The sequence below is a fragment of the Mustelus asterias genome, chromosome 9 (genome assembly GCF_964213995.1).
Source record: "Mustelus asterias chromosome 9, sMusAst1.hap1.1, whole genome shotgun sequence".
Lineage (NCBI taxonomy): Eukaryota > Metazoa > Chordata > Chondrichthyes > Carcharhiniformes > Triakidae > Mustelus > Mustelus asterias.
This window is the reverse complement of record NC_135809.1, coordinates 107,513,242-107,540,980: the sequence shown is the minus strand read 5'-3', so window position 1 is coordinate 107,540,980 and position 27,739 is coordinate 107,513,242. Positions and strand designations below refer to the sequence as shown.

Below are 27,739 nucleotides of genomic sequence, written 5' to 3'. Positions count from 1 at the left end.
CTCTCTTCAAGTGGAATACAAGAGATCAGGAACTAAAGCCAGGAATAAATTGATGGCTACAGTTCCAAGCAGAACTGCAGAGTCCCATCTGTGGCTCCTGTGCCTGGGCCAGATCACGTTTACAGCTCAAATTGTACACTGCTGTTCGTGCATAAGGCTTTGTTTAGTTGCTGCAGCCATTAGTACCAAAGTATGGCTCACTGTAAAATACAAGCAGTCCTTGGACTTGCAACACAATTGGTTTTTAAAATTCCATCTTAAGTTGAAACATCATAAATCGGAACCAATTTTCCCATAAGAACAATGTCATAAACCGAGGATTGGTCCCTGAACCAAGGCCTGATGTACTATTTTCACCAAAATAACCCAATGTTTTGTACTCAATCAATTATAAATTTAAGAAAAAGTTTGGAAAGACAAAGATTCACCAAGTAAAAATGTCTTGGAATTGCAATTGAGCGGCTTAAGTCAGGGAGATGGGGTGCACAGAACATCAATGCTCATATATGGATGGCACGGTAGCACAGTGGTTAGCACTGCTGTCTCACAGCTCCAGGGACCTGGGTTCGATTCCCGGCTTGGGTCAGTGTCTGTGTGGAGTTTGGACGTTCTCCCCGTGTCTGCGTGGGTTTCCTCCGGGTGCTCCGATTTCCTCCCACAGTCCAAAGATGTGCGGGTTAGATGCATTGACCATGCTAAATTGCCCCTTAGTATCCCGGGTTGCGTAGGTGGGGGGATTAGTGGGGTAAATATGTGGGGTTAGAGATAAGGGCCTATGTGGGATTGTTGTCGGTGCAGACTCGATGGGCTTGTCGGGATTCTATGATATATGGATATCACATCTTGGTCACTGGCATGTGTCGTAAGATTGAAACCAATATTGTAAACACGAAACAGGGTTTAAGTGCTGCTTGTTGTAACTCAAACATCATAAAGTCAAGGACTGCCTGTGCTAGGATAGCTATTGACCATTCAGTAGCTGGCTAATTCTCGACATTCACGTGTTTGCTGTTCTGATTGTAGTTCTGTTTTGGCTGGAGTGTACAAAGCAAGTGGAATGAGATGGATCTCCTTTTTTCAAGCATAGACTGAACTTGAAATGGTGCTTTCGATGTTGATGACTGATCCTGTAATTCTATTTGCTGGTGTTAGTGATCACAGATATTTGAGGCCATGGATTTGATCCCTTTACTTTCTGGTGTTTCTCCTTCACTCTGGAAGATCATCACCGTCAATTTGAAATCAAAAGGCTGGTGGGTTTCAAAGTCCACCTTGGAGAACGCCATCATGTCCACCCATTATGCTGCGGATTGTCTGTTTTTGGGTTTGCAATTAGCCAGGAGACAGTAGACTATTACACAAAAGGCACAGGATCTTAGACTGAGGATGATATTTCAGAGAGGGAGAATCTTCAGCTGATGCTCAGCTACATTTAATTGATGAGGTGTTGCCATTAACTTGACCTGATTTGTGTTCTGCCTTTAATCCTGTTGTTCTTCGAGGTGTTGACAACCATTTGAAGAGAAAAAAATGAAAGCCTATATCTTGAGAGCACCTGAGCATGTTGTGAAAATTCCTGAAAACACTTTGCATGATGATTTAATTTTGGAGGGCATTGAGTGTTATGTGACCAAAGATGGTAATTATCATTGTCAAATGTTAGAATGATTTGACTCATCACTGTCACATGTATTGGGATACAGTGAAAAGTATTGTTTCTTGCGCGCTATACAGACAAAACGTATCGTTCATTGGGTACATAGCGGAGAAGGAAAGGAGAGGGTGAGAAGAGTTGGGGTTCAATTTTCAGAGCATAGAATGGGAGTAAAAGATGGAATTAGAGGATATGCTGCGGACAGCTCGCAAGAATTCACCTCGCTTCCACGCCTTTTTTTTTAAACTACCCACTCTAATGAAGGCTATTTTTACACTAGAAACTTGGGGCAGGATTTTCCAGTTGTGCATGTCCTGAGACCGGAAATATCTGCCCGAGGTCAACGGACCTTTAAATGGTCCTCCAAATTTTCTGGTCCCGCTCCCGGTGATTCCCGTGGTGGGTGGGACCAGAAAATTTACCCCTGGGTTAGTGTAGGACACATAATTTGTTGGGTGTGATTCTCTTGCTGCGCCCTCCTGAAAACCGGAGATTCTCACCTGAATTCAATGGTTCTTCGCATGGTTTTCCTACCCCCCCGCCCCCCCCCGGCCTGCTGGAATTCCAGTGGCGGGCTGGAGGGGAGAATACCGGCTGTTATATTAGAAATCCGCAAGAGTTTTCCTCTTAACCCCTGTTTCCACATGAAAGATATTCATTTTTTGTTGAGAATAGAGATGAAAAACAAAGCTTGGGTATGTTTGGCTTCTGGCTACTTCTGTAAATGTACAAATTAAATGATTCAAAACAGGGATCCAACCCACTAGCCTTATTTTCTCTCATTTCTGGAAGTCCAAAGCTTGCAGCACAACATGGTTGTTGCTTTGCTTTGAACACTGTAGCCTTTTATATCAAAATGGAGCAGGGCAAATACAGAGCGCAATTGTTCCCAGATATTGCTTCTTCCAGATTTATAGACCCAGGCTGCCTACCAGAGCAACCCCACTGGGATGAAACTCGGCGAGTCAATTTATTTATGCAATATTGCATGTATCTTTTAATGGGGAGGCACACCAGCCTTGCTAAGCATCCTTTGATCTTCCGTCTTTAGTTTTCCATGTCTGGGTCCCGGCACTGATCTGTGCTGTCAAAAAAAAATACGCAAGACTGCACAAGAAAAAGTTCAACTTGACGAGAACAAGCTGACCCCCAGCTTCGAGGAAGACTTCAGAGCCCAGGGTCTGATTGTTAGCAACTTGCTCTTTATCATTGTCCTTGCGACAGAAAACAGAATTCCAGCAATTCCTGACCTGATTCATTACAGCGGGAAGAGATGTTAATTGTTTTCATTGCTGGGTGCAGATAGTGTGTACTTCATGTCATCTTTTACCTAGTGCTTGCTGCTACGTTTACTTTGTAGTGTTGCTTATCAGTGCAGACAGTCTTCTGATCCACCTTTCTAAAGCTGTCAGCCCAAGATAACTCTTCTTCTTTGAATAAACTGCAAACAGCATCAATAAAGTGACAGAGACAGAATGATCTGAACAATATTATTTTTCTTCTTTCCACGTGATTGTGTTATTTTCCCAAAATTGAAGGGCTAAATATTTTTATTTATAAAAATATAATCACTGATTTTTTTTGGTGACGTGCCTTCCCTCATCACATGACATAAAACTGCTTAACAATTCCAATGATTACAGTGCCAGGGGAAATAGGATGGCTGTACAAAGACAAACTCTTAAAGACGAAAATGAAAGAAGAAAATTAATAGCGTTGTTTATAAATGGGGGCAGCGCATTGCTGTTAGCACCGCTGCCTCACAGCGCCAGATTCCCAGCTTGGGTCACTGTCTGTCTGCATGTTCTCCCCATGTCTGCATGGGTTTCCTCTGGGTGCTTTGGTTTTCTCCCACAGTGGGAAAGACGTGCTGGTTAGGTGCATTGGCCATGCTAAATTCTCCCTCAGTGTACCCGAACAGGCACCGGAGTGTGGAGACTAGGGAATTTTCACAGTAACTTCATTGCAGTGTTAATCTCAGCCTACTTGTGACAATAATAAATAAATATTCCATAATGCACTTAACATTCCAATGTGGGCTATTTATTGTAGGCTTTGTTGACTATAGTGGCCCCATGGGGGGAGCACGACTGTTTTTTTTGATCTGGACACTTAAAAACTTGAAGCTCTCGACCATTTCTACTTCAGCTCCATTGATGTAGACAGGGCCATGCTGTCCACTATGCTTCCTGCAGTCAGTGACTATCTCCTTCATTTTGTTGACATTGGAGGGAGAAATTATTGTCACGCCAGTTCACCTGATTCTCTATTTCTTTCCTGTACTAGGTTTTTTTTGGCATCCATGCTGCTATTTAATGTTATTTGTTGAATTGCATCAAAAATGGTTAGCACTGATGCCTCACAGCACCAGGGAACCGGGTTCAATTCCTGGCTTGGGTCACTGTCTGTGTGGAGTCGCATGTTGTTCTGTATCTGCATGGGTTTCCTCCGGGTGCTCCAGTTTCCTCCCACAGTCCGCAAGACATGTGGTTAGGTGCATTGGCCATGCTAAATTCTCCCTCAGTGTACCCGAAAAGGCATTGGAATGTGGTGACTAGGGGATTTTCATAGTACCTTCACTGCAATGTTAATGTAAGCCTACTTGTAACACTAATAAGTACACTTTAAAACTTTATCATAGAATCCCTGCAGGTACAGGAGGAGCCATTGGGCCCATCGAGTCTGTACTGAGCACAACCCCACCCAGATCCTATTCCCATAACCCCACACACTTACCCTGCTAATCCCCCAGACACTGGGTTCAATTTTAGCATAGACAAGCAACCGAACCCGCACATCCTTGGATTTTTGAATGAGACAAACTTCAAAAAGGGAAAACAAAAGTTAATTCAGTTAAAAACAGAAAATGCTGGAAATGCTCATCAAGTCATGCAACATCTATGGAGAGAAAAACAGAGTTAATGTTTTGTTAATTCCCTTTTTTTCCCCACAGATGCCTTTAGACCTGCTGACTATTTCCAGTGTTTTCTGTTTTCATTTTCGATTTCAAGCATATTTTATTTCTCACATGTTCAAAATGCTGATGTTAATGTCTGCTTGCCTGCACTTGAGAAAGGTTAAAAACTTGACTTCCTCAACATATTTTCCAAATATTCCAAGCTTCTGCAACCATTCTGACTCCAAACTGTGGATGTCACTTTGGATTAATTAAGTGAATGAGTTACTTTGGAATCTATTCAGTTCCGCTACATAATAAATCAGTGATTTATCTTTCTAATTGTGATTACCACTATACTCCAACCTATGTCAGGGGAAGGCGATGGCCTTGTGGTATTATCACTAGACTATTAATCCAGAAACTCAGCTAACGTTCTGGGGACCCGGGTTTAAATCCCACCACGGCAGCTAGTGGAATTTAAATTCAATGAAAAATATTTGGAATTAAGAATCTACTGATGACCATGAAATCCATCTGGTTCACTAGTGGCCTTTAGGGAAGGAAGTAGAATCGCTCAGGGCAGAAAGAGGCCATTCAACCCATCGAGCCTGCGCCGACAACAATTCCACCCACACTCTATCCCCGTAACCCCCTGTATTTACCCTGCTAATCCCCCTGACACTAAGGAGCAATTGAACATGGCCAATCTACCTAACCTGCAAATCTTTGGAGTGTGGGAGGAAACCGGGACACCAGAGGAAACCCACATAAACACAGGGAGAATGTGCAAATTCCACATAGTACAGTCACCTGAGGCCGGAATTTGAACCCAGGTCCCTGGCACTGTGAGGCAGCAGTGCTTGCTACTGTGCCACTCTAAAATCTGCTGTCCTTACCTGGTCTTGCCTAACATGTGACTCCAGAGCCACAGCAATGATTCTCAGCTGCCTTCTGAACAAGGCAATTAGGGATGGGCAATAAATGCTGGCCAGCTAGTGACGCCCATGTCCCACAAATGAACTAAAAAAAAGAGTTAGCAGCAGTTTAACAGTGAAAAGCGTTACTGGGTCTACCATTTTAATTACAGACTTTGAAGAATTACGTTTGAATCACAGGTGGCCAATTCTGTGGTGAAAACCCTGTAACTCTCCTTAAAATTCAAAAAAAAATTCTCATTCTCAAAAATAAGGGATGAGCCAATGAACTCTTGATTATGCCTTGCAAATTACTATAAAGAAAGAGAAATGGGGAGGATTTAAGTAGAAGTTAAACTAGGAAGCTAAATGCCAGAAGAGAAATTGATTTTTATCTTTGGTAGAGTTCCTTAAAGAGACAAAGTAAATATACCCCAACAAGAATAGAAATAACAAAGTCAAAATTATTGCTTCTTATTGGGGAGGCTAAGAAAAATCTCAAGGCCAATTTTGGAAAATATGGAAAAACACTTCTTTGGGGTTGGATTTGGGACTTTGCAAGGGGGTTGGGGTGGGTGGAAAAATCAGCAGTTTTTTTTATCCTGTAAGGATGTGTATGCATGCATGGATGTTGGGTCAGGACAGAATCAGGCACTGCTGTGGTACCTTTCACAGTTGAATAGTCTGCTGACAGTCATCAACCAGCCTCCTCCTGCATGAAGATTTGCCACTCACTTGAGATGCTGAAAGCTGGATTAAATCTGTAGTCTTATCGCACAGGCTGAAATGAGCAGATTGTAAGTAGTGCGGATTGATGCAATGTCATTCGACGCTAATATAAGTGAATATTGAAAGAGGTAAATGATCAGAATAAAAGCAATAGAAAGGAACAAGAGGAACCCAGAGACACTTAATGGCTGTATAACATGTGAAAGGAGTGAGAAAGAGCAGGTAGTGCTCCCAAGGGCTAAATGGGATAGAAATATTCTGGAGGATCAGGAAATGGCTGACATATTAAATTAATTCTTCATGTCCATTCTCACAAATGATAACTGGCCAAATTTCAGATGCAGTTATTTTGGCTCAGCAGCCTGTAACATATGTAGGTATTAGGAAAGCATGTGTAATAAAGAAACTTGAAGAATTAAATGCGTACAGGGCACCTGGAGCAGATGGGATGTGCTCTGGAATCCTTAAGGAAATGTGTGAGGCTCTGGTTAATACTTCTACAATCTCTCTCTCTCCCCCTATATATATGTGTGTGTGTTGTATGTGTGCATAGCTTAAGATAAGGGAATAGTATCTGTTTTTCCCAATATTAAAAAAACAGCAAGAGATGAATCGGAGAATTACAGACAAGTTCACTTAACATTCATAATGGAAAAAATGGTTGAAAGCACTTTATGAGATGCTATCAAAGTTCACGTAAAGAATAAAGGAGCCATAAGGAACAGTCATCATGAATTTAGCGACAATAGTTCATGCCTCACAAATTCACTGGAATTCTAAATTCTAAAGGTAACTAAATAAGTAGGTGCGCTTTACTTGGATTTTCTGAAGGCATTTTGATGAAGTTCTATACACAAGGCTTCCAGAAATGATCAAGGCTCATTGAATTAATGCCAAATTAACTTGCTGGATTGAAAACTGACTTGGCATGAGGAATAGAAAGTGATGATGAATGGAAAAAAGGGCCCTCTTGGGATTCAATTTGCGGAATAATATAGCTCCAACCAGCAGCTCACTGAGCTATATTTTGTAACCAAAGTACTGTGAATGATACGTTTCACTTTGGACCATTCCACAATTAAAACTTCAAATGCAACAATAAAAAGAGGCAATGTTTGTGTGTCTGTTAAGGTGAGGGTTATTAGTTCTGAGAAATGGACCGCTTTCTATTTGGGCTCCCAGTGTCAGGGTCAAGCTGTTTGGATCAGGTGCAACTGCTCCAATATGTCCCTTACACTATGATTTAAATCAACCACAGCCACTGTGCATTTCCCGGACTAACAATCATGTAACTGTCCACTTCAAACTCGAGGCTGCTCTGCTTTGTGGGCCTGCAAATCCATGGTTTACATGTAGGCAAATGGAATGAATGTTTTGGCAATTATTAATGGAATTTGGGGAGTTACTGTTTAGTAACTAATTGGTAATAAATGTTCATTGTGTTGGCACAAAATCTGAGCTATCCATTTGTGCAGATGCCAATCAAATGTAATGTATTATTCCATAAAGGGATCAGCATTTTTTCACTGGGCAGCAGAATTATTTCTTCACCGTGCGTTATAATGTTTTCTCCACAGAGTCATCCTGCGTCGAGAAGTTTCTCTCGAAGGACTGGAAGGAGAAAATGGCTGGACTCAATACAGGGGAGATACTTGGCGAGATCAAAGGTACGTGGTCCATTTCAATTGTTCCTTGGTTCTCAGGTGCAAATGGTACTCCGAGGAAAATATTCCAACACAAAATAGGGAGCAACTCGGCCAACGAGACACGGCAATTAGAATTCCGTAGTAAATAGATGGATGAGGCTTGAAATCACTCCGAGAAATGGGATGGAGGAAAGGAAGCAGTCGTTAAGATATGGAAGTTTTGATGACAGTGCTGAGATCTATGAGGTTGTGGTTCCGGTTAATCAGCTTGATGAGACAATCAACATTGGAAAAAGAAATATATCCTCATAACTACTGTCCTCAAAATATCCTGTACTTCTTTTGTACCTTTGGCAAAAACAGTTGTGTTTTGCGTATAATTAAATCTCTATATTTTACATCCACTATGGATTTGAATGGCAAAGTTTCACCACGATTCCATCTGGGTGTATGACCTTACCGGAGCATTTTATCAAACTCACCCAGAGTCCCTCATGTGGTACAAGCTATAACTCATTGTCCTGTTGCTTTGGTCTGTAATGCAGTTGGTATTCCAGCTACATGTGCCACGTAACTATCGTTAGAATGAGGTAAAATAGTACATATTATTTTGCATTCTGTCCCAGCGACTAAAGGCCCCATTTTAAAGTGTAATTGGAAGGGGGGGAATCCTTATCTAAGAACAATATGCTGGTATTAAAGACAGTCCAGTGAAGCTTCAGTAGGTTGATCCCGGGTATGGAGGGACTTTCTTATGTAGAGAGGTTGAGTAGGTTAGGCCTGCAATCATTGGAGTTTAGAAGAATGAAAGGTGACATTATTGAGACATATAGGGCTAAGTCTTACCAAAAAATGGCAGGGTGTTGTTTCTGGTGAGAAAACCAGTGTGTTTCTCTCTGGAGAAACCGATCAGTTTTCCCTCCAGATTCCCCTTAGCTCTGTCAAAAAAATTCAAAGGGGCGTGATTCATGCCATTATACTAGCAAAATCCGGTTGCACAGAGATCAGGGCGCCATCTTTAAAGGGCGCCCCAATCAGAGCAGCAATAAACCTTCCTCACAGCCCGCCATGGAGTCATCAGAGGCTCCCCTCCCCACCTCCAATTGGAGCCAGCATTCACTCCAAACACCCCCCTCTGCGATCATTGGCTCTTTCTCGTCTTCCCCCATGATTATTGGCCCCTTCACCACCCCCACCACAATCATCGGCCCCTTTGACTCCCCCCCCCCCCTCCCCCAACTTTCCAAACGAACATTCCATGCTCATCTGTCACTCCCGGCCACAACCACATTTGCACGAATTTCACACACTGGGGCCTGCCCCTTGGCACAGGTTGGCACAGCCAGGTTGGCAGGGGCATGGTATCAACCTGACAGCACCAATCTGTGCCAACTGCCAGTGTCAGGGGCATTGCCAGCGCACTGTCTGGCCATGTCCTTTGTCCCCTGGAGGCAATAGTTACCTTCCCCCTCACCCCAGAAAAACCCCATGACAGGTACACGACTGTGTGAAACTGTTGTAAGCTGCGCCAATGTGACAACACGCCGGTGCGGTTTGAAGATGGCGGGAGGTCAATATCTGGTGAAGGGCGGGGTAATATTAAAATGAATTGAAATCCATGTAAATCGGGTTCATGCCCATTATAGGCGTGAACCTGATGATGTACCGGTGAGAGGTGGGGTAGATCGAAACTCACATTCTTGCAGGGAAGAACTGTGACTCCCATATCTTCAGTCCCCACCGGCAACCTCGCAGATTCCACCCATAGGACCCTCAGAGAGCTTGCCGGGGTAGGTGCTGAGCAGTTGTTTCCTCTTGTGGGCGAGTCAAGGACCAGAGGGCATAATGCATAATCTCAGAGTAAGGGGCCACCTATTTAAGACTGAGATGAGGAGGAATTTCTTCCCTCAGAAGGTAGTGAATCTGTGGACTTCTTTACTCCAGAGGGTTGTAGAGGCCAGGTTGTTAGGAATGTTCAAGGCTGAGGTAGACAGATTTTTAATCAGTAAGGGAATCAAGGAACACGGGGATAAGGCAGAAAAGTGGAGTTGAGAATTATCACATCAGATCAGTCATGATCTTATTGAATGGCAGAGCAGACTTGATGGACCAAATGACCTACTTCTGCTTCTTTGTCTTATGGTCTTAAGGTGTAAAATTCCTCTATCTGGCCACTGTGGAGCCAAGATGTTTTTAGCACCTTAGTTTCCATTTCTCAGTCCCCATATCCAAGCTTAACTAATAGCATGCAGCACACAGTGAAGAATCATTGAATACAGATAATCAAAAACTGAACAAATGTAATGCTATAGGATATTATTTTAAATTAGTTCATCATAAAGAACAAACATATGAACATGGAGTCATTTCTTAATGTTCAGCCTGTCGATTTTCTCGAAGTACAGAAATAGAGCGAGATTCTTCGGTCAAGGGAATTCCCATTGATGCCCCCCCCACGCCAGCGGGAAACCTGCAGGTGGGAGTGCGCTGCTGACAGGACCAGAGAATCCCGCCGGCATGAACGGCCGGAGAATTCCAGCCATAGTCTTTATGAGACAAAATTTGTTGATGATGGTGCTGAGATCTATGAGCTTCGGGTTGTGGTTCCAAGTGATCAGCCTGATGAGACAGACAATCAACATTGGAAAAGGAAATCTATCCTCAAAACTACTGTCCTTAATATATCCCGGTCAGCTATCAAGGCTTGATTGCTCTGGCCCTAATAGAGATAATGTGAGTTTGTGGTAATGATTTGGCCATTTGATGCAAACCCAATCTCCGACTCCAAATCGTGGTTCCCCTGTGTGTGTTTGTCTCTTGAACTACGCTTTTGCTTTACCTTGTCGTTTTGCGATTTCTTCTATTTTCACATTGACATTCCTGTTGGTTAGCTCAGATTAAGAAGGATCAGTGTCTTGTTAAAATTATGATTAGTCATAAATTTGGCTGGTGTATTTCTGGTCAGAGACAGTGAAGTGGATTCATATGTGAAAAATAGGATATGAATGGATCTCTCTGCTGACATACTAGCTCCTGGACTGTCCTTGATTAGAACAAAGAAAAGTAAAGCACAGGAATAGGCCCTTCGGCTCTCCAAGCCTGCGCCAATCATGATGCCTGCCTAAACTAGAAACGTATGCACTTAGAGTCCATATCCTTCCATTCCCATCCTAATCATGTATTCGTCTAGTTGCCCCTTAAATGCTGCTATTGTATCTGCTCCCACCACCTCCCTGGGCAGCATGTTCCAGACATTCACTCCCCTCCTGCTTAATTATTCAACACTACCATTCAATTGTGGGTTGTATTGCAATGGTGGTGAATTCCGTAGTTTTCTAGGAACTCTGTGAACTGACTGGAAACAAACTGTGATTCAATGTCTGACGTGATAGTTTACAGTAGACCCCATTCCATAAAAACTTGTGCAGAATTTCAGTGAACAAAGTGATGGTTATGGAATTTGTTGTCGCGATTTCCAGCCATTTGCCATGTAGATCATGAACTACAGGCAAAATAACATTGATTTGTAGGGTAATAGGCAAATAGTTCCTAATTGTGGGTGCTGTCATGGTTTAGTTGGCCAATGGGTCAGTTGTAGAGGTGTGAGATACGGGTTAGTAAATTATTTGCTGAGTGTACGAACTATGCAGTTCTAGTGAACTTTTCTATGCAGCGATCTATTGCTGGCCACCAGACTACTTGATGTGGAGATGCCGGCGTTGGACTGGGGTAAACACAGTAAGAAGTTTAACAACACCAGGTTAAAGTCCAACAGGTTTATTTGGTAGCAAATAAACGTGTGGCTTTTGCTACCAAATAAACCTGTTGGACTTTAACCTGGTGTTGTTAAACTTCTTACCAGACTACTTCACAGGATTGTCGTTTCAGCTTAACACCTGGGTGTCCTTCATGGACAAGATACAATACAAGTTGCTGTACTTTCAGGATAATCTCTGGAGTTCTGCATGCGATGTAGTTGTCATCGCACACTGCAAATTCCTATTGCATACTCTAAAGTATGTGACCAGTTCTTCTTTGGATGCCACAAATGTGCATGTGTCTATGTTGAGTGTCAAATTGTGTTGTGTGAATCGAGTGAGCTGATCGTGTTTTGCTTTGTCCCTGCCATGGACAACAACATTGTTGACAGTCTGAGCTAATCTTAATGTCTGACAAGACTGAGTAAACGATCTTCTGGAATGTGCTAGGTGCGGCACTTAGTCCATAGGACTTTCTGCATTACTAAAACATACCTTCGTTATTAACAAAAGCTGTAAGAAATAGGCTTTGTTCCATGAGTAGTAACTGCAGATAGTTCCATTGTATTTCAGCTGTGCAGCCGTGAAATGATGCCATTTGTTCTTGGATTGTAGGAAATGGTGACTAATCTGGAATGATAGCCTTGTTGACCATCTTAAGGCTGATGCAGAGTTTAAATTCATCATTTTTGTGTTGCACAATGATCAGGTTTGATATTCATGTTGAGGGATCGTTTTGCTCAATTATACCATCTGCTTCTAGTCTTTTCATCTCCTGGGACACAAACAGCAACCACCTCATTTTTTGAAATTGGCAGAATTGGTGTGCTAATGTGAGGACATGATGTAACCCCTTAATCTCCTCAAATGCAGTGAATAAGAAAGGATACTGCTGGGTGTAGTCAGTGTCGTCGATTGCGTCAAATGTGTGCTCCAGTGGTAGCATGGCCGAGCGAGCTAAGGTGCTTGATTAAGGCTCCAGTGTCTGCGGGGGCTTGGTTTTGATTCCCTCTGCTGCCAGAATTGATTTGAGTTTGGGGTGGCACGGTGGCACAGTGGTTAGCAGTGCTGCCTCACAGTGCCAGGGACCCATGTTCAATTTCGACCTTGGGACACTGTGTGGAGTTTGCATGTTTTCGCCATGTCTGCGTGGGTTTCCTCTGGGTGCTCCGCTTTCCTCCCACAATCCGAAAAATGTGCTGCTTTGGTGGATTGGCCATGCTAAATTCTCCCTCAGTGTACTCGAACAGGCGCCAGAGTGTGGCAACTAGGAGATTTTCACGGTAACAGCATTGCGGTGTTAATGTTAGCCTACTTGTGACTAATAAATAAAGTTTAACTTTACTTTTCAGTGGCATCTTCAAGTTTGAAGCAAAGCTTACCAAAAATCTAGCCTTTGGCTACGTAGAATGTAAACTGTCTAGGATCATGTTTTTATTAGCGCACCGGAACTATGATCATCCCCAAAACCAAAATAACTGAGTTGCTGTAAGTTTGAGGAATGTTTGTCACATGAGTGAAAGTTGTAAGGAATAACAAGGTAGAGCCTGTCACTTAAAATCGATACTTTGGGGGGGTCCACATTAATAAGGAGTGGCACGGAGATGGCCAAAATCTCAACTGAGCATTCCTTAAAATAATCAGTTACTTTACTGTCTGTGATGGTATACACATGCCATAATTCTCAGAAAAGGACTTCACTACGTGTCAAATAAGTCCTCTTTTTCAATGTCCTGCATAGCTTTACAAAGTGGTGCCCACTTTAAGCATGAGTTAAACTTTTCCCTCAAGTTGGACATAGTTTTGGGAACTGTCAAGTACTTCTACAATTGGGCACATTTTTGAAGATATTTGACCCTTTCTTTGGCCCAAAGTACTTTTCACTTGCCACTATATCAAATGTACTTGTTTCTTCTGTGAGCCACTTGAGTATTCACTAGCTTTCTGCCTTGAGGCAATATATGAGTATCCCCCCTTGCAAATTGCTGCGACATCTGGCCTGTCCATCCCCATAACAAGCAAATAGTCTTGAACCCCGTAAACCATCCCATGATATGGGTGGATCACCCAGCAAAAGAAAAGTTGCTGAAGCCAGTAAATTTAAACTTTTCTCTCTCATCCTCATTGCCAGTTGCTGCCTGGGTGATATGGAGAGATGACACCAGTTTCTACATCAACACAGGAATTTCATATGCAATGCTTTTAAAATGCCTGCCCTCTCATTTTCACAGCTTCTTATTTTCAGTTTAGTTTTTTTCTTTCTGAGTAACCACACCCAGGCTGGACTAATATCACACAGAACAGAGAACAGATACCAGACACGCAAAATAAAACACTGACCAATTGAATACGGGACCATCGTCTGGTTGCAGGGTTAAAAATCCCCCCCTTAAATCTAAATGGTATATTTTTTTTAACATTGCTTCATAGCACACACGCAACTGTTCAATATGGTCCGTGAAGTGGTTTCACCCGAGTTAATGGTTATTATTAAGGAGACCATTTGGAGTTAAACAAGGTACAGTTATGAAGCTACTTTATACAAAGAGCAGGGGTACAGGTCTAAGATCAAGGACAACTTTGTCAAGCAGTCACCCTTAAACCTCACTGCAATAAGAAGTGAACAGAAAGTGAGCATTATCCAAAAAGCATCAGGGTGAAGTGGCTCAAAGGTGAACCTCTGTCTTGGAACCACAAGTATATGTTTAGTACAAAACTTTTTTTCCCTGTGCTTTTAACATGGAGACTGAGGGAGAATAAAGTCACAGCATCTCCTAGTGAATTAACTAGAAATAGAACTTCTATACTTGAAATTTTCAGTCACTTTGAGGAATAATACCATGCTAAAATTGAAGCGCAGGAATCCAAAATAGTTTTCCAAGATCAGTGACCTTCCTGAATTAATTCATTTAAAAAAAGCAAAAATGTTTTTGACCTTTTCCTTTTTATAAATTTACATTTAGTCCACTGACACCAGAGTGATAATCAACTGGGGGAACAGTCCAAAAAAATGTGTCTATTAAAAGGTTTTAATTAGACTAGAATATAGCTGTTAGCAACATTGAATGAGCTCTGAATAGGGGTTTGTCATAATTCCCAGGCCTCTTGGAGCCTTTGTGAGCAACGGCACTTTGCATTGCAGTTAGTGGGAGTTGTTTACTTTGGAGGAAAGAGGCTGTGTTAGTGGAAGATAACCTGAGCTCGCTCTCCCTCTAGAACTGCCCAAGGTTCGTATTCTGTGGCAGCACCACTGTGGGAAGGAGCATGGCTGGGCAACTGGCCAGCAAGACAGCATTAATACCCTTCTGCCTCCACTGATAGCAGAATTCTTCCTGATGTGCTGTGCAGGGGGAGAGAAAGTCAGCTCGGCAACAAGCAATAAAAAACCCACTCAGCTTCTGTAAACGAACGGCCTGTTCAGCAATACATTTCCCCGTGTTTAACAGGGATCCTCATGTAAAGTGCAGAACGTGACTGCATGTTGCATGGATCATGAACAGCATAGGTGGAGTGTAATGAAAAAGAATAATTCCTCACCTAATCAGAATCCAGGCTTCGAAAAGGGCAGCACAGTAATTAGCACTGCTGCCTCACAGTACCAAGTTCGACTCCCGGCTTGGGTCACTGTACAGATTCTGCACATTCTCCCCGTGTCTGCGTGGGTTTCCTCCGGGTGCTCCGGTTTCCTCCCACACTCCAAAAGACCTGCTGGTTGGGTGCATTGGCCATCTTAAATTCTCCCTCGGTGTACCCAAACAGGCAACCGGAGTGTGGTGACCAGGCGATTTTCACAGTGAAATTCGTTGCAGTGTTAATGTAAGCCCACTTGTGACACTAATAAATAAACTTTAAAAGTGAATTATAGAATCCCTAGCATTCAGAAGGAGGCCATTTGGCCCATCGAGCCTGCGCCGACAATAATCCCATCCAGGCCCTATCCTTGTAACCCCACTCTACTAATCCAAATGACATGAAGGGGCAATTTAGCATGGCCAATCCACCTAACCTACACATCTTTGGACTGTGGGAGGAAGGCGGAGTACCTGGAGGAAGCCCGCACAGACGTGGGAAGAATGTGCAAACTCCACACAGACAATGACCCAAGCTGGGAATTGAACCTGGGTCCCTGGCGTTGTCAAGTAACAGTGCCAACCACTGTGCCACCGTGCTGCCCATGAATACTATAGTCAGTGGAGTAGACCTTGACTTTGCACGAATGTGTAACATGGGTGACAGTGATTCGACAGCCTACCCTACATAGAAAGATACATAGAAAGACCTGTGGCACAGAAGGAGGCCATTCAGCCTATTGGGTCTGTTCAATTATTTTATCACCAGTGAAAATAAAAATCTATAAAATATACATGCAGAAAAATAAAAGTCAATCACTGTATGGAGAGGAATTTCAGTGCTTCTTGACTGGAACAACAGTTCTGGACTAAACAATGGCAAATAAGTGCTTCTAATTTCACTAGCGTTACACTGTAAAGAGATATTGTTCCAATCAATCATCGAACTGCAAATAGAATTCAACGTTTTCTTGAAATGTGTTCCATGATGCAGGACATGCATTTAGAGACCAATGTTTTCAGTGTTGTTTTAGTTTCTTTGATCTTTGCTGTCAGTAAATGATCCATTGTGTCTGCTGTTTCCAAAGCACGAGATCTCTTTCTAATGGGAAACATAGGTCGATGGGCCGGGACCCGGAGGCAATGATACCACCAAGGTTGAAAAGAATAGGACAGAAGGTGAAGGAAATTGTGGGAAAGTGATCATCAAATATGGGAATTTTAAAAACCTGCGAATTGTAGAACAAAAGGAGGAAGAACTGTCTTTCCGTCAGAGTTATTTGCGAAGATTATCATCCATACAGACCCAGCAATGAACTTTTGAGTGTTGAAAACTATCCCAAGACCTCGACTGTCATGATGAGTTCCACTTCCTGAAATCAATGTGGAGTTGTGGTTTACGAAACAATATTTGGCAATGAGTCAGGGAGGTCTAACTCAACCTCGTGGGTCAATAGTATATCAGTTCCTCAGAAGATATATCCTTTATGGCGCGAGGTGTGAATTATAGTGGCCACTCAGATAATTTTACTACCAACCTCATTTAAGCTGCCTGCCGTTAGGAACACCATTCTGGTGACAATTACAGTATCTTGATTTTTTTAAAATTGCAGCCTTTTACGAATATGTTGCCACTATCAGAGAAGTCTGGGACTCTCAAGTTGTACAGCACAGGAGACCACTCTGCCCTTCCAGTTTCTGTTTGTTCTTTTCTGCAACAAGAGGTTAATTTGTTTTAGGTTTTCGGTTTCTCCAAACTTAACGTTATGAAGAGAATGGGTGAGACCTTAATTAATTCAGAACCCATTCACCTTACAAAGTTGCAATTGGGCGCATTAATAGGTGTTCAATTGTGAGATGGATAGCAGTAATTTTGTCTCTTCCAGCTGAGTTTAAGGAGCTATTTTCATACTGTTTTAGCTGCCCTCATGTGAAATATTCCCTGACTGAGAGGGTGTATGAGGTATCTGGTCTTGAATCTTCCATGATTGAATTGGTGATGAAAATCACCAATGAGAAACAGCTAAATTGACTGTTCCCCCAATTCTTTCCTTTACTGCCAATCCCAACCCACCCCAGTTCTGGATCCTGAAACTGAGTTATCAATGGATCCTAACCTCTATGATGAGGAATTGTTAGTCACAGTTGGGCAATGCATTCATACAATATACCATCTAGCTACATTTCGCCCAATTTAGCATGGCCAATCAACCTAACCTGCACATCTTTGGACTGTGTGAGGAAACCGGAGCACCCGGAGGAAACCCACGCAGACATGGGGAGAACATGCAGACTCCACACAGACAGTGACCCAAGGCAGGAATTGAACCTGCTAACCATTGTGCCACTGTGCGCAGCAATGTCCAGCATGCATGGAGAATCATGCAGGGTAGATTTTGCTCTCTTTATTTTGGGTTAGAAATTTAGGAAAATAAGCGTCGGTAACACTGTTGCGATCTTACAGAATTTGGCATCTGTGAACTCTGTTATGTTAGGGCAAAACAAAGGTCTTTCTGATGTCTGCTTTCTTCATTCCTGCTTTTGTTTTTGGTTTGAAATATCCTGTGGGAACAAAGCACAAGGGAACAACAGATGACAAACTGGGAACAAGTCTATATATAATGTAGTAAATTGTACTCTCATGTAGCCATGTGCGACGTGAGATTTTTAACAATTTCAATTTATTAACTTTTCCTAAAGAAATTTCTTCAAATATTTGCACAGCACCAAGAATTCCAGTGCTTAATGTGTTTAATTCAAACATCAATTCACCTTTTCTAATTCTCTTTTTCCCCCAGCTTAACTAACTAGCATTGTCAATCCTGAAAATTATACCAGTTGATCTCTTATGGCATTGCTCACAGACAGGACAATGAAGTATAACTTTAAAACATTAAACTGAGTACTACATTGCTATACTATTCCCTAATTATTTGTACTTTGTTTACTCTCCAAAACAATTTTTAAAAAATAATTTCTTCTTTATTTTCTATTGTTTGACTGACAACCATCAATTTTGTATTCTGACAACATGTACCTTGATGGACAATTAGCTTTACCTTGCCTTTACTTTACCACTTCTCTCAACCACTCCACTGCCTCTTTGTTCTTGGGCTGTTAAAGCATCATCCAACCATAGATAAGCTGCAATTGTCTTCAGTTTAGAGAAAACAGAGCCTTCAGTCTTGCCCACTAATTCCATCCCCTCTTCCGCACCACTGTTGTTTGGAGCAGACTGTTCTCATACTATGCGCCCAATTGAACTGAGTTGAGCTTCTTATCCCAAATGCTCTTCATCACTAAGATCACCTCCTTATTCTTCAATGACGTTACCTGTCCCTGCCTCAGCCCATCTGCAGTTGAAAGTCTCATCCAAGCCTTTTGACACTTTCAGACTCAGTTAGTCCAATGCTTTCCTGTGTGGCCTGCTATCATCAGCAGCCTGTTCCCTATCCTGCACCGATTCCTGATCACCCATACTCCCTGTCTTTGTTAACCTACATTGGCTTGGCTCCAATTTAAAAGTTTCATCCTCCTGCTTAAATTCCTTCACGTCCTTTCCCTCGCTGTAACCTCTTCTAGCCCCACAGGTTCACAGAACTCCAGCTCTGGTTGTTTGGTTATGCAAGCCCAGCCTTACAAATACAATTATGTTGCTTGCTCATGCAGTGTGATAAAGGCTCGGCAATGTGGAGACCCATAGAGAATTGAGAGTGTGGACGATTGGCTCAGAATTCTGGGCCTCAGTTCAGAGGCCTGGGCTGTGAAGTATTGAGAGTGACCACACATTGAGAATGTGAATAATGCTGATGGGTACCTTGAACATGGCGAGAGAAGGAGAGGGAATTGCTGAATCATTTACAAAGTGGAATGGATACCATTGCATTTTGTCATGCTGAGTTGCTGATTTTTATACGTCCACTGCCAATGACATAATTATGGCGGGAACCCCATTACCATACATGTAAATGTCTTTTCCCACTGTATTATTCTCCACATAAGAAACTGATCACCCCGGGGTTTACAATAGGTCTTGACAAATGGGGATCTGATGAATGGTTCCCGCTGCCCACAGGTAAGTGCAGACCATGGCACAAGAGGGTCATGTCAGAGGAAGTGCCAGGGCCAGTGCCATGGGGCAGTGCCTGGAGTGTGGGCGGCGGGAGAGAGGGGTGTGGGTTGCTTCTTTTGGGGAGTTTCGGTGTGGCAGTGGAGGTATGTTTCCATGTTTTTTGGTGAGGGGATGGGATTTGTTTCCTTTTTTATTTTTTTCAGACTGGGGTGCCCATTAAAAGAGGTCCTGCCCCTTCCAATTATTTTTTCTAAGTGCTTAAAAATTTGGTGGGAAAAGCCAACAAGACAGCTGATTGGCTGCCCTCCGCTTTTCCCGCCTGAGACAAGGCTTCGAAAAATAAATCATAAAATTGCGCCCATTCGCTGAAATCTTGCTCCCGTTCACACCAATGGGATCTTATGGTCCCGCCGATGATGCATCCCTGCCTTTCCCAGTGGCGAGGGGTGCATTCAATGGGAAACCCCTTTGACAATGGCGGGGCCATAAGATCTCATCGCCAGCGAGTGCGCGCTTCCTCCTGCCACCGCGAAACACGCCATGGAGTGGGAGAAAATCCCATCCATTGTCTAAGTTCACTGGTCATGGGAGAAATGATGGATCCAACATTAATGAGACATGAGAAATTATATTGTGAAAAGTAAGACCATTCTTTTCAAATTGGATACAATTAATTTGCACAGATATTCATATTTATATATTTCCTTAATATTACTAACTACTCTAATTGAAATGACCTTATGATTTTTTAAAAAATGATTATATCTTTCTATTTAATGTTTCACTTTGTAGGATGCCTGAGGCAATAAGCTTGTTGTTGAGCAATTAACAGATTAAGTATGATTGATTTAACCTCTTCGTCTTTGTTGTGATGATCTTTGACCCAGAATCTGTACAGTAAGGAACATTTATAATTTTTTGCAAGGTCTGTGGAATCTGTAATTGTTTTTCAGTATGTTTGGAAGGACTTTTAATGGCTTGCTTCAATTGCACAAGAGTCTATTATAATTTTCTTGGACAATAAGAAATACTGGCCCATGGTAATTCTTGCCCTGCAAGTTGTACCAACAAAAAAGAAAGTCAAGAAATATGATGTGTGGCTTGTAGACATAAAGGAGAGCTGCACGCAGAGGATCTGGAGGGTGAAGGCAATCAGCACACAGGTGCAGACACAAAGAGAAAGCCGACAGAGACAGAAAAGAGGAACACAAAGAATTCTTGTTCAAACATGGAGTTGGACTCGAACCCAGTGGCCAGGGTTTTATGGTCTCTCCCACCGGGGGCGATATTATTGTTTGGCTGAGCAGGATAGGCAGTGGTGTAGTGGTATTGTCACTGGACTAGTAAACCAGACATCCAGGGTAAAGCCCCGGGCACCTCGATTCAAATCCCACCATGGCAGATGGTGAAATTTGAATTCAATAAACATCTGGAATTAAAAGTCTAATGATGACCGCAAAGCAATTGTAAAAACCCATCTGGTTCACTCATGTCCTTTAGGGAAGGAAATCTGCCGGCCTTACCTGGTCCGGCCTACGTGTGACTCCAGACTCAAAGCAATGTGGTTGACTCTTAACTGCCCTCAGGGATGCACAATAAATACTGGCCCAGTCAGTGACGCCCACATCCCATGAATGAATATAAAAAAAGGCCTGCCACACTCAGTGGGGGAGACACACTGCGACAGGGCAGTAAAAGCCAGGTCAGTAAAATCCAGGTCAAAATGTCTGATTCAGAGGCAAAGGCCATCTCCGTTGAGCCTGGACAAGGGAAGAAATTTATGGGCTTTTAATATACTCCATAAACCAGCCCAATGGTGGAAAAAAGTTCAGAATTTCTACTTTGTGTTTTTTTTCTGTTTTTATCCTCTATTCCTGTTATTGATTTCACTGACATGCCTAGGTATAATTCAATACACATCAGCATCCCTCTGCAGCTTCCTCTACCCTTTTACTATGTGTGAACTTAGATCGTGTGCATTGACAGGTATTCAGCTGTTCTACTTAGCCATGTTCATATTTAAGCACTTTGCAGCAAAGGTAAAGTTGCCATAGTCCCAGATGACCAAAGGCTGCTTTCCCCTTTGAGACCGAGAGCTGACTGGTGGTGATTTTAACCTGAGGATCACCACATCTCAGACGAGGGGCTTCTACGACTCTATGTGACATAGTTTTAGGGTAAGGGGCAGGAGATTCAGAGGGGATTTGAAAAAAGACATTTTCACTCAGAGGGTAGTGGAAATCTGGAATGCACTGCCTGGGAAGGTAATCGAGGCTGGAAACCTTACAATCTTTAAAAAATATTTGGATGAGCACTTGAAATATCATAATGTTCGAGGATGTGGAACAAATGTAAGAAAATGGGATTAGGGCACCTTTAGTGATAGATATGGTCGGTGCTGACTCAATGGGCTGAAGGGCCTTTTCTGCACTGTATGACTGTACGACTCATGAATAATCTGGGCCATTACAGGAATTGAACCCGCACTGTTGGCATCGCTCTGCATCACAAACCAGCCATCCAGCCAACTGAGCTAGAAGTTATTTCAAGATTGGGGACAGAACACTTTCAAAATCTAATATCAATCACTGCCATCTCAGGTGAGGTCACTGAACACAAGGCAGGGAATGAACCGAGATTACCTCGATTACCTTCCCAGACAGTGCATTCCAGTCCACAGCAAGCAGTACACTAATTAGCAGTGCCAGCAGAGAAAGTTTGCACAAATGAGTTTAGGGAGAGATTGAACAAGTGAAGGAAAAATAGAGGCTGTAGGCCCACAGCCATCATTCCATCACACAGTGAGTTCCAGACTATCAGTCATGCAGGCATGGATTGGCCCTGCAGAGGCTTAGTGCTTTCCCATGGGGAAGCTGGGAAAACCCATTGCTCTTGTCGTTTCTTCACTGCCAGTTATACCACAGCATTGTTCCTATGAGGTAAATTATCTGCTCATTTATTCTTGGCAGGTACATGGTTGAGGTGTTAGATCCAGGAAGTAACTAATGCTAAAGGGCAAAACGAATCTGAAAGTACAGAAATATCAGAAAGGAATCGCAGCAGACGTATAATCTCACTGCCAATTCCAAACCAGTGGCTTGTACTTACAAGCCAGAAATCCCTGGCAACAATTACAGTCAGAAAACAAGTCAACCCTACATTCTATCTAAGTAGCTGCTTGCTCCTGGTTGTAGAGCAGCACTGGTGAAGGTCTGGGAACTACGCCTGTCCATTTGGCTAGGTCATATGACACGTAGAGTGGCACGAGAACTAATGGTCAATGTTTTAAATATTTCTCTTCCCCTTTTAATAGTAGGCCTAATGGGTTGGAGCTTGATGCAGCAACTAAAGGGTGAAGACAGTGTCTCTTCTGGTTGTAGCAGAGCTGAAGGTTTCTTCACCAGACAAACGTAACAAGTCAGATTCGCCGTGTGTTCTCATACCTGACTATGTTTGTCAATCAAAAAGACTGATGAATCTGGCGGCGATGGTATCGTGCATACAAAACCGCAATACAAAAAAGACACAATCTGGAAGTGCTCCAAGCCACGAAGCTAGGAGCAAACGAGTGCAAGGTGTACACAGTTTAGTCTCTTATTTAAAAATGCTGCTGGAGTTTCTCCCCCAGGGTAAGACACCGGGTTTTGACATTAAAATCAAATACAAAATAAATTGCATCTAAAAGTCCTCAGCGCTGTGCTAGTCGCCATAGATTTAATTATTAACTAACCCTGGATATTGGTTAAACAAAAGAACAGTCAACGCTCACATATAAAGTAAATGGAAAATATTGCCTTTGTGTGTTATTTGGAGCAAAATCACATGCAAACTTTATTTAAACAGCGATTATGACCCTTTCCCCACACCCATCGACTCTCCAACCCCCACTATGTGTATTGATTTGATAATTCTGATAATGATTACAAATAGATCATTAGGCATAAGCACTGAACAACGGTTAATGCACCCGCCCTGCAGATAGGAGTGGGAAACTAATTAATTATTGTTGATTTAATTATGATGCCGAGAAATACCAAAGGACAGATACCTCAAATCCCATTGGAGCTCCAAGATGTGGCATTTTTATATACACTATGACGACGATGATGACAGGGGATTGATGTGCAAGGGTACTCAGCGGAACAAATTTGAGGATTATTGGAAAATCTGAAGCAGTCAGTTGTCAGTGGGGGTTTTAATGTCTTCAGCTATTTTTCAATTCAGCACAGGGCTCCCAGTGGCATTATATTGCAGCCACTTTGTTGCATCATTTAAACCAATACATTTCTCGTGTTAGACTTCAGATCCAGTCCTCTTCTAATCTTGTTGGAAGTAAATTTCAACAACTCCACCTACCCTCCCCTCACCAAAATTCTTGCCTTTCTTGAAGTCCTAACTCTCAACCCCAACCCACCTTCCCATAGATATGCAACAACCTTCCTGCCCTCGTCCAAGTGGTTGTCTTCAGCTGTGGATCTTCATAATCTTTCGGAGGGCCTTACTGCTGATCTTAATCTACCTGACATCCTCACCCCTGAACTTTTCAGACAGACTTCACTGGAAAACAATACGAGACAGACAGCTGGGATGAATGTGCTTTTCCCACCCCAAGTCGTTACACAATCAATGCCCTCATTCGTCACCAGTTGCAAGCATAAATTGTATCACGGTGCTCGGACAGCAATCAATAATTTCAAATTTGATGGTTTAGAGCCACCTCCTTTATTTTATTGCTGATAAACATTTGGCTTAGGATAATTTTCTCTGGTGAGGCACTGGTGAACATGTTTGCATAAATTTCTGTGCGGGCTTACTTTAATGCAGCTTTTAACCCATTTCAAATAGATTTAACCCACTTCAAATAAATGGGTTTAGGACCCCATTAAAAGAGCACATCATATAAATGCATTAACTCGTGAAGGTCTTAGATCTGCAGGTGTGATTTGCATTGACACTGTCCTAGGGAACATTCGGCAACAAACAGCTATTACAGTGACCTTGGAAACATTGCAATTAAACAAGCTGTTCCTCTTCAATTTGACATTTTCTTTTGCTTGTTAAACCTCGCCTTCCTCAGAAGGTTCTGGCTGTTTCATTCGAGTGGAATTGGTTTTATGTTTCTATCCCCCCCCCACCGCTACAACTCCGTTCTCTGTTAGACAGCAGGAAGAAGGGAAGGGGAGAGGAAAGGTTGCCCTCATTTATAATTATTGTGCATTATTTGCAGCTTGACAAGCACTTTTGGGACACACCTTCTCTATAGGACGAGGCGGCTTAAGTGGTCAGCCTGAACGCTTTGCACTCTAGGCATGCTAGCTATTTTGCTGCTTGCCATGCATCTAGTGAAGCACAATTGCAGCATTTATAAAATCTTAATTTACTGGGTATGGGGTAGCAGCATATGGGAGCCTTGACAATAGCTAACTGATGCCGCAACAAAGGAATTCCAGTGTTCATTTCTTTTTTTTAAAAAGAAAGTCAATGAAATTAGTCATAATGGTTCAGCTGTCCTGACTAAAAGGGAGATAAGATAATACAGCTCTTTGTGATGTTTTACACTCAAATCTTTTATCTTTATTATTCACTTGGGACTCTTCAAAGAGGAACGAATGCTTATTTTATGAACGATGTGCTTCCAACTCCGATTGTAACTGGTTGAAAAATAAGAGCAGCAATGGTGGTGGGGGCGGGGGGGGGGGGGTGGGGGGTGGTGGAGCTATGGGGGGAAGGGAGGGGGGGGAGCGGTAGGAAACAGGATACTATTGCCACTCATCACAAAGAGGCTTTTATCTTAGCAGACCTTCGATTTGTTGACTTTTGCTGCCCTTCATAGATACTACTTGTGGCATTCTGAAAATAAAATAGACCGAATCAAAAACAAAGTAGCAGCAAAGCAAAATGCCAAGCGTGGGGCAGGCTCCCTCTGAAGTGGAGACATCACAACCCATCAGATGTGTTGGTTAGACGCTGCTGTCTGTCGTACCAGTTACCGCTGGGTCACCTCTGACCAGCAGGGAGGTTAAAAACACCCCTGTCACACTGACATTGTTTACTCTTTCCCGAAGAGCCTTATGTGGTGCCAAGAAATGACCATCGTGCAAATAAGCAACAGTTTAAAGGAATATTTATATTAATAATACTTACCTGTCTCTTTGACAGAAGCTAAATTGTCATTTCTTTACTCAGAAGGAATAAGTCCTGAGTGCTGTTTATTTGCACGTTTACCCTTAAGTGGTGCTTTATCAATCTCTATTCCTACCTCACATTGTTTGGACAGGCATAGACAGTGAAAATGGTTTTTTTTTTACTGCTATTAATTGTGGCAAAGTGTGATGGTGCTTTTTCCCTGTTCCTCAAGATTTACAATCATAGAATCCTTACAGTGCAGAAGGAGGCCATTCGGCCCATTGAGCCTGCACCAATAACAATCCCACCCAGGCCCTATCCCCATAACTCCACGTATTTACCCTGCTATTCCCCCTGACACTAAGGGGAAATTTAGCATGGCCAATCAACCTAACCTGCACATCTTTGGAGTGAGAGAGGAAACCCCCATGCAGACATGTGGAGAACGTGCAAACTCCACACACACAGTCACCCGAGGCCGGAATTGAACCTGGGTCCCTGGCGCTGTGAGGCAGCAGTGCTAACCACTGTGTCACCAGGCCGCCCCATCTAGCTGTATAAGATCCTTTCACATCAGGTACAGCACAGTTAGAATCAAAGTAGGGTTATTGTGGGCATTAAACTCTGATATTCGAGCAGACCACTTTTTTGTACCATTGACACTTCTCTTTTAAGATATGCATCCTTTTGGAGGTGCTTTTTAAAAATTCGTTCATGGGATGTGGGCATTGCTGGCTGGGCCAGCATTTATTGCCCATCCCTAATTGCCCTCCATTTCAGACAGGGCAGTTTTGAGAGTCAACCACATTGCTGTGGATCTGGAGTCGCATGCACGCCAGACCAGTTAAGGACATTTCCTTCCCTAAAGGACATTAGTGAACCAGATGGGTTTTTCTGACAATTGACAATGGTTTCATGGTCATCACTAGACTTTGTAATACCAGATTTTTATTGAATTCAAATTACACCATCTGCTGTGGTAGGATTTGAATCCAGGTCCCCAGAGCATTACTCTGGGTCTCTGGATTACAAGTCCAGTGACAATACCACTAAGCCACCAACTCGCCTGGACAGAATTTAAATTGCAAGTGGGTTTGGGTGTGCATGCGGCATTAAATCCCCCCCAAAAAGTTGGTGTCAGAAATATGAAATCACCCCACTCTGGACTTTTATTGGGGTATGTTTAGAGGTATTCAGGAAACTGCTGAGGAGTTATTGGGTTCATTATGCTTTTAACTGAGCATTCTGAGTTTAGCAGCCTGTGTTTGGGTTTTCCCAGCACTCCAAACCTCATTAGGGTCAATAAGGCAAGAACACGCCAGGGAACAATTTCTTAATGAAACTGATAGGCTGGGAAGTCTTTAAAGAGTGAAACTGCCTTTCTCCTTCCCTGCCTATCTGAAAGGCCTGTGTTCAGGAATTGTTCTGAGATCACATTTTCACTGCTTAACAGGTGATTTCTAACTTTTTAGAAGTCATTTCACCGCCTCAGACTTTGTCCATTTTGATCTGAACTTCCCTGCTTTCAGCATGGAAGTAAATTATTCAGCTATATCATAGACTTCTGAAGAACAAGAGCAGCAGCAAAGCCAACATCAACAGCAGCAAGAGGGACAACAACAGCAGTTACCAGAGGATCAGCTCTTTTGAGATGTGTAAGCACCAATCCTCAGAATCATAGATTCCCTACAGTGCAGAAGGAGGCCATTCGGCCTGTCAAGTCTGCACCGACTCTTCAACAGTGCATCTTACCCAGGTCTTATCCCCGTATTTACCCTGCAAATCTCCCTGACACGAAAGGGCAATTTAGCATGACCAATCAACCTTACTCGCACATCTTTGGACTGTGGGAGGAAACCGGAGCACCCGGAGGTAACCCATGCAGACACAGGGAGAACGTGCAAACTCCACACAGGCAGTGACCCAAGGCCGGAATCAAACCTGGGTTCCTGGCACTGTGAGGCAGCAGTGCTAACCGCCGTGCCTCACTCTTTCACAAAAGATCAATGCTGATCACTTATAGACTGTAGGAACAAAAGACCTCCTTCCAAAGGGACCAGCTGGACATGAGAGACCATTTGCCATCAAGGTCACAACATCCCGAAATTTGTTCACTTCAAGCACCTTCCAGTGATCCACAGTTGACATTTGCCAAATCGGTTCCCACAAGTGTATCATCCAGATAACAACAATCATGTTTGCCAGAACCTCCAACTTTGACCTTCAGTTTTGCCTACTTGGATACTGGTGATGCCAGTCAACCACAAAGCACTCTCGCATTTGCTGCTGTGGTTGGATTCCCACAGATACAGGGAGTCATAGACAACAGACATTGCATCCCATTCAGGAGTATTTATTAATTGGAAGGGATT

At 42.8% G+C, this 27,739-nt stretch overlaps 1 protein-coding gene across 19 annotated transcripts in view; it reads left to right on the top strand.

The window, feature by feature from the left end:
* The window catches only part of sox6 (SRY-box transcription factor 6), a 636,409-nt gene that overhangs the window by 379,319 nt on the left and 229,351 nt on the right, over positions 1 to 27,739 (top strand). For all 19 annotated transcript variants that reach the window (XM_078220783.1, XM_078220782.1, XM_078220770.1 and 16 more), the window contains one exon: positions 7,774 to 7,863. In XM_078220783.1, coding sequence (XP_078076909.1) covers positions 7,774 to 7,863 — 90 coding nt within the window. The remainder of the gene's footprint in view (positions 1 to 7,773; positions 7,864 to 27,739) is intronic.